Genomic DNA, 7,500 nt, shown 5'->3' with positions numbered 1-7,500 from the left:
TGATACAATGTAGCCGCTCTCCGAGCCGGCGCGCGCCGCCCATTAAACAATGATACAATGTAGCCGCTCTCCGAGGCGGCGCGCGCCGCCCATTAAACAATGATACAATGTAACGCAGCCTACCTACGCATTCATTCGGTGGCGATGGAATTGCTTTTTTTACTGACAGAGTGGGTGGCTCTTAAAAGAGCCTTTGGGTTAGTAGAGCAGTCCAAATGCGCTGTTTACTTGGAGCTGGTGTACTTGGTTACGGCCTTGGTGCCCTCGGACACGGCGTGTTTGGCAAGTTCACCGGGGAGCAGCAGGCGCACCGCGGTCTGGATCTCCCTGGAGGTGATGGTAGAACGCTTGTTGTAGTGGGCCAGGCGAGAGGACTCTCCGGCGATACGCTCGAAGATGTCGTTCACGAAGGAGTTCATGATTCCCATGGCCTTGGAGGAGATGCCGGTGTCGGGGTGGACCTGCTTCAGGACTTTGTACACGTAGATGGCGTAACTCTCCTTCCTGGACTTTCTGCGCTTCTTGCCGCCCTTCCCTGCGGTCTTGGTGACGGCTTTCTTGGAGCCCTTCTTGGGCGCTGACTTTGCTGGCTCGGGCATGATGATGTCTCGTTGCTTCTCAGAAACGAATGAGGGGGTGAAGGGCGCTTACCCGTCTTATGAAGAGGAAGCTAAGCAAAGTCAGCGGCCGTAGACACTCCCCTGCTTGCTTGCTCCCTCCCTCCCTCCCTCCTCTCTATAGCCTATGCTCTGTGACCGATGGGGAATTGTGTGTTTCAAAAGGGGGCTTTAATAGGTGTCCAAATGGCACGATTGTTGTGCCAAATAATGCTGGTGATAGAATTGCCCACTTTGGCACCGTCAGACATAGGGCTCCCATTTTGGACTGTGTGTGTGTGTGCGCGCTGTCCCCCTCTTTTCGAGCCACGTCTACCGACTCGTGGTGGCTTTATGTTGTCCAAATTCCACTATTGCTTGACCCAAAATAATAACGTTCTTACACTTTGCCACTGTCAGATATAGGCCTCCCTCTGTGCGCTAAAAGTGGACGGGACATTAGAATCCTCTAATTAATACTCCCTGTCCACTCGAAGTGGCTCATACTTTCTTACTAAATTGCATACTAAACATTTTTTGTTATATATAACACTACATGGAATGGGCCCATTTTAAGCGGATGTGGGTGGCTCTTAAAAGAGCCTTTGGGTTCGAGTCGGGGTGTTGAGGTTCCGAAGAGAGTGGGTTTAACCGCCGAAACCGTACAGGGTGCGTCCCTGACGTTTCAGAGCGTAGACCACGTCCATGGCGGTAACGGTCTTCCTCTTGGCGTGCTCGGTGTAGGTGACTGCGTCACGGATCACGTTCTCCAGGAACACCTTCAGGACACCGCGGGTCTCCTCGTAGATCAGACCGGAAATACGCTTCACGCCGCCGCGGCGAGCCAGACGGCGGATAGCGGGTTTGGTGATTCCCTGGATGTTATCGCGGAGAACTTTGCGGTGACGCTTGGCGCCTCCTTTTCCGAGTCCCTTGCCGCCTTTGCCTCTTCCGGACATGGTGTGTTCGCTAGTTGAGTTCAAGTGAATGAATGACTTCAGCGCCGGTGCGCGGTGCGCTATTATCTGCGTTTGGTCGACCTGATTGAGGCCGGCGGCACAGAAAGCGCGCCTCTGTTATATGTTCGGAGGCGTTGCAAAGGGGAGGGCGCTCGTTCTAGGGGACTAGGGAGGAGCGATTTCAAAGATGACGTGAAAGCAACTAACGTACGCGGGAAACATACTCAAATACTGATATAGGCTATGTGGAACACAAGGCCAAACTGTGACAACTGGGAGATCAGCTAGTACACTGTGTCCCTCTCCTCATATTGTTGTTGTTGTTGTTGTTGTTGTTGCACCTGATTCTACTCATTGAGGACTTGGTAATTTAGGTGACAGGTTGTTCAATCAGCTGTGGCTGTCCAGGCCTACAAGAAAAATGGGTCCTGTTGGGGGTAGCCTACTCTACCGCTGGAGTTGGGAAACACTGAAATGGAAGGGGGACACGCAGTGAGCAAAACTCCTAACCACATAAAAACACAGACACTTGAGATCATTAAGAGCTATAAGGAGTCCATCAACTACCTGGTCAGTCAAGTCATATAGGGGGGGATTTCATGGCCACCTGCTGGAGCAGAAGTCATGTTTGCCAACACTGGCCTTAAAATCATTAGGAGCTATAAGGAGTCCATCAACTAACTGGTCAGTCAAGTCATATAGGGAGGGATGTCATGGCCACCTGCTGGAGCACAAGTAATGTTTGCCAACACTGGCCTTAAAATCATTAGGAGCTATAAGGAATAAATCAACTCATCATTCAAGTCATATAGGGAGGGATCTTAGCACCACCTGCTGGATCAGAAGTACCCTTCACCGTAGGCACAAGAGAGCCATCATCTCTCAACCGGTGCAATTTCCATAAGTATGTGGTAATAAAACAAACAACGACAGCTCCTCATATAGGCAGTGGTTTCACACATTTTTCTCCAAGATGTTCAAACGTTCATAGATGACCAGCAGGGTCAAATAATAAGCACAGTGGTTGTAGAGGTTGCAACAGGTCAGTCAGTACATCAGGAGTAAATGTCACTTGTTGTTAGTGTTGTAGTTCCTATTTCTACGGTGTTGCCTACCTGCAGCAATCATGAGTTACCTGCAGTGTTGATTGCAATTACGTAATTTGTCAACTCATAATAACAGATGTTTTGCAAACCGTTGATGTTTAAATAAATGGATTCCCGGTGTCCGGATACCTTTTCTCTTAAGGGATGTGATTGAGTGAATCCAAAGTAAGTTGGTCTAAATACATAATAGGATGAATCATTCAGGTAAAATAACACAATGTCTATTTGAGTCGAATCAATGTAATATAATCCTTTTTACGTCTCTATCATCTTTACTCAATGTATTGGACCACATCAACTCAACTTACTCAAGCTTATCTACTCATAAAAACAAGCAAAAAGATCTACTCAACAATATGACGTGTGCTTTTGTTGACTGTAATAGCTTGAGTACATTCCACAAAGTCATTTTTTACAGTGTATCTAAAGACACGTTTGTTGTGGTGATGCACTTTTTCTTTGACGTTGAACTTGCATTGAACAGACAAATCCATTTCGTTACAACCCTTTTTGTAGTATGACTTAGGAATATTTGTTGATGATCCTAATGTCTATGCGTGAATAGTGATTGGTTGTTGGTGAAATATTGCTGAGAACCCATCATTTCCTGGCCTTTTTTCACTATTGAGCAATTTTGAAACATTTGTTTTGCTATTGGATTCATAATGGTGACCTGGGACAAGTAATTAGTGAAACCAGAGTTCAGCAGTTGCCATTAAAGCGATCGAACCAAGTCATCCTAATAGGCTAGTATTAGCCTAAAGCAGGGTTTCCCAAACTCGGGCCACATTTTGGGAGTTTTTGCCCTAGCACTACACAGCTGATTCAAATAATCAACTCATCATCATCAAGCTGGGAGTATTAGAATCAGTTGTGGAGTGCTAGGGCAAAACGCAAAACGCGCACCCCTTGTGGACCCCAGGACCGCGTTTGGGAAACGCTGGCCTAAAGAGCAAATGCTGAAAGGGAATCACCATGAGGTGCAGTACCCACATTTAACCACAAGATGGCCTCCGTGCTCCATTGTAAAGTTTGGGCCTCTGCATGAGTCTCTCAGCAGCACTGCAACATGGGACTTTCAAAGTAAGTTGGCATGCATGTTTTTTCTGGACTGCATGCAAGGCTATTATTACACACAACTAATAGTGTCAATTATTCATCTGAACACAATTCTTGTTACTATTCGGCCTATATTATCACTCGTTTCTTTTTCCCCTCCTTTGTAAAGCATTTTACTGTGTTACTATATAGTTCAAAGGAAGTGGATGATGCCAGATGGTTGTGTATATACACACACAAACATTGAAGCTAGACTTCAGGCAACTAAAAAGGTGCAATACGTAGCTTTTAGACGTGTTAGTGAACAACATACATGGTGGCTAATGTAGAGGTGCGTGTATACATGGAACAATTGTGCCTTTTTGATGGAAATATGGAGGTGGCTCTTAAAAGAGCCTTTGGGGGATATTCGAGTTCAGGTCATCCTCATTTATGCGCGCTCTCCGCGAATACGGCGGGCCAGCTGGATGTCCTTGGGCATGATGGTCACCCGCTTGGCGTGGATGGCGCACAGGTTGGTGTCCTCGAACAGGCCGACCAGGTAAGCCTCGCTAGCCTCCTGTAGGGCCATCACGGCGGAGCTCTGGAAGCGCAGGTCGGTCTTGAAGTCCTGGGCGATTTCTCGCACCAGGCGCTGGAAGGGCAGTTTGCGGATGAGTAGCTCAGTGGACTTCTGGTAACGACGGATCTCTCTCAGAGCCACGGTGCCGGGCCTGTAACGGTGAGGCTTCTTCACACCGCCGGTGGCCGGGGCACTCTTGCGAGCAGCCTTAGTGGCGAGCTGCTTCCTGGGGGCTTTGCCACCGGTGGATTTGCGAGCGGTTTGCTTGGTTCTGGCCATGGCGCTGCTCTGACAGTCGGGAGTATAGCCTCGAAATGCCTATGTGAAGTTTATAAAGCCGGCAGTGGCGCCTGCTGATTGGACACCATCTCCCCACCACCCCGATTGGCCCGTTTCGCAGGCCTCCTCCGTTGGCCATTGGACGGGAGGCCCGGCCTCTCCAAAACTCAAACTCCCGGTGCGCGCGCAATAGGACGCCGCCGGCCCTTTACGCGCAATAATAGTCGCCAAAGTCAAGAGTGACAGCTTATAGGCACGTATCATCTAATGCTAGCCTGCTATGGCAAATGAGGCCAAGTAGGTGTTGTTGTTCATGCAAGGCCTCATGTGGGCACAGAATGTCGAAATAGTTGTGTATACACCCACTCAATGTATTGCGGTCATAGAAAGGTACTTTGCGCTTTTGGAGAGCTAGGTGGTTGGCTCTTAAAAGAGCCTTTGGGGGTTGAGTAGTCAAGTTGAAGTCGCAGTAGCGAATTTACTTGGCTTTGACTGCCTTCTCGGTCTTCTTGGGGAGTAGGACTGCCTGGATGTTGGGCAGCACACCACCCTGAGCGATGGTCACACCGCCGAGCAGTTTGTTCAGCTCCTCGTCGTTACGGACGGCCAGTTGTAGGTGACGGGGGGATGATACGAGTCTTCTTGTTGTCACGGGCAGCGTTGCCGGCCAACTCCAGGATCTCAGCAGTCAGGTACTCGAGTACGGCGGCCAGGTAGACTGGTGCGCCAGCGCCCACACGCTCGGCGTAGTTGCCTTTGCGCAGCAGCCTGTGCACACGGCCCACGGGGAACTGGAGGCCAGCACGGGATGAACGGGTCTTTGCCTTCGCCCTGGCCTTGCCTCCGGTTTTGCCTCTTCCGCTCATATTGGTAGCTTGAGAAAGTCACAGAAAGTCTGAATGAGCCGCTCGCCACTTCGAGAGCCGTACATATACCTCGCCACAAGAGGCAACGATTGGCCACCGGGCCGGTGTGGCCTTATCCAATTGGAGCGAGGGACAGACAGATGGACAGACAGACAGCCCTAAGCCGGTTCCCACCCACAGGCAGCGAGTGAGAGGCTACTTTGTTTCCCTCCGACTTTGTTACTTTGTGTCATTTCGCGTGAGCGCCAAAATGTCCGAAATGACATCCACACATTATTTCTCTCCAAATGGGAAACAAACAGCTGGTGAGGGTGCACTCTTGAGTTTGAAATCGAAGCCACTATAGTATTGTTATTGTTATTACATGGCACTTGTAACACATCACAGCAGCCTGCCTCTGAACGGGAATAGCCCAGTGGCTCATATATAAAAATGGCTGTTGAGGGTGCACTCGTGAGTTTCAATTCGAAGCCACTATAGTATTGTTATTGTTATTACATGGCACTTGTAACACATCACAGCAGCCTGCCTCTGAACGGGAATAGCCCAGTGGCTCATATATAAAAATGGCTGGTGAGGGTGCACTCGTGAGGTCGAATTTCTGAGCCATTTTGGCCCTCTATTATATGCCTCTCCCTTCGCACACACCCAGAGTGGGACAATGTTGTGTGCGTAAAAGTAGCCTAGTGTGCGTAATTTCTTTTCCACGACAGGTAGTACATGGAAATCAATGCGCTTTCTATGGAAAGAGGTGGGTGGCTCTTAAAAGAGCCTTTTGTGGTACAACATGTGTCGAGTAGAACACTGTTTGTAATAGGTTTACTTCTTCTTGGGGGCTGCCTTCTTGGCCTTGGCTGCCTTGGGCTTGGCGGCTTTGGGCTTGGCTGCCTTTGTAGCCTTCTTGGGGCTCTTGGCTGCCTTCTTGGCCGCTGCGGCGGGCTTTTTCACCTTCTTGGGGCTCTTGGCGGCCTTTTTGGGTGTAGCGGGCTTCTTGGCCTTCTTGGGGGACTTCTTTGCGGCGACGGCCTTCTTGGCTGCTACCTTCTTGGGCTTCTTCGCCGCGGCGGGCTTCTTGGCGGCCACCTTCTTTACTTTGGGGACTGCGGCTTTCTTGGCGGGCTTCTTCGCCTCGACGGCTTTCTTGTTGAGCTTGAAGGAACCGGATGCACCGGTGCCCTTGGTCTGGACCAGGGTACCCTTGGTGACGAGGCTCTTGACTGCGATCTTGACGCGGGAGTTGTTCTTCTCCACGTCGTAGCCGCCTGCCGCCAGCGTCTTCTTGAGTGCGGCCAGGGACACGCCGCTCCTCTCCTTGGAAGCGGTCACAGCCTTGACGATGAGCTCGCCTACGCTGGGTCCCGCTTTCTTGGCCTTGGCTGCTGCCTTCTTCTTGGGTGCCTTTGCCGGCGCGGCGGCGGCGGGTGCTGGTGCGACTTCTGCCATGTCTGTCTGTCGTTTGGTCCGGTACACACACACACACACACGGTCTGCGAGGAGTAGTTTGCTGTAGACGCTGTTCTGCGCTATTGAAGCTCCACACCGAGCAGGGGGCTGGCCTTAAACGCGACATGAGAACCATGTAGACTCAAGCCAACCAGCTCGGCTTCTCTGGGCTGGCCAAATGCTCTTTCACTTGTGTTTTCTGTTCGCCTATATTGGCCCAAAAGTCACCGACGGAGCCGTGTTTTTGCTCCAAAAGCGAACGGCCCAGCGAGCAGACTTGTCTCCGTTCAGAATAAAGTCATGTGGGCCGCGGAAGGGCCGTGCATTTTGTTGCGACTCGCTCAAAATCTCACCGTTGGACTGTCGGGTGGAGCGGTGCGCACTGGTTTTCCTGTGCTATTTGTCTCCTAAATGGGCTAAAAGTGCATCCGATTGCCAGCAGCACTTGTTGTGTAGTGAGCCGAGATGTCTGGCAAGGGAATCAAATGGTTTGGGGTCCCCTGTTGTGGTCCAGGGTGTTTTAAAGAAGTGCTCTTTTGGGGACCTTAAAACACATACACCTGTGAGGCCTGGCTGAGACGAGAGTTGTACTTCAAGTTTCAAGTTGTATTCGTCGTATGTACAGGATCC

General features: G+C 50.4%; 4 protein-coding genes across 4 annotated transcripts in view; all 4 read right to left on the bottom strand.

The window, feature by feature from the left end:
* The window catches only part of LOC121563969 (histone H2B), an 803-nt gene extending 157 nt beyond the window's left edge, over positions 1-646 (bottom strand). Inside the window, exon 1 of the mRNA XM_041875575.2 lies at positions 1-646. This exon is cut by the window's left edge and continues 157 nt beyond it. Within this exon, the coding sequence (XP_041731509.1) occupies positions 225-599 (375 nt within the window). The 5' untranslated portion in view covers positions 600-646 and the 3' untranslated portion in view covers positions 1-224.
* Positions 647-4,098: 3,452 nt separating this feature from the next.
* On the bottom strand, positions 4,099-4,596 carry LOC123489238 (histone H3). The gene has a single exon (XM_045219923.1). The coding sequence runs from the start codon at positions 4,559-4,561 to the stop codon at positions 4,151-4,153; it is 411 nt and encodes a 136-aa protein (XP_045075858.1). The 5' UTR covers positions 4,562-4,596; the 3' UTR covers positions 4,099-4,150.
* A 5-nt stretch (positions 4,597-4,601) lies between these two features.
* Positions 4,602-5,773, bottom strand: LOC121563966 (histone H2A). The gene is given in 2 exon segments (XM_041875571.2): positions 4,602-5,186; positions 5,188-5,773. Coding segments are annotated over 2 exon segments (387 nt in total). The 5' UTR covers positions 5,428-5,773; the 3' UTR covers positions 4,602-5,039.
* Positions 5,770-6,968, bottom strand: LOC121559654 (histone H1-like). Its single transcript, XM_045219921.1, has one exon. The coding sequence runs from the start codon at positions 6,868-6,870 to the stop codon at positions 6,247-6,249; it is 624 nt and encodes a 207-aa protein (XP_045075856.1). The 5' UTR covers positions 6,871-6,968; the 3' UTR covers positions 5,770-6,246.
* Between the last annotated feature and the right edge of the window lie 532 nt (positions 6,969-7,500).

Source organism: Coregonus clupeaformis, unplaced genomic scaffold (genome assembly GCF_020615455.1).
Source record: "Coregonus clupeaformis isolate EN_2021a unplaced genomic scaffold, ASM2061545v1 scaf2900, whole genome shotgun sequence".
Classification (NCBI taxonomy): Eukaryota; Metazoa; Chordata; class Actinopteri; order Salmoniformes; family Salmonidae; genus Coregonus; species Coregonus clupeaformis.
The sequence above is the reverse complement of the archived record's forward strand: the minus strand, read 5'-3'. Positions and strand labels throughout refer to the sequence as shown.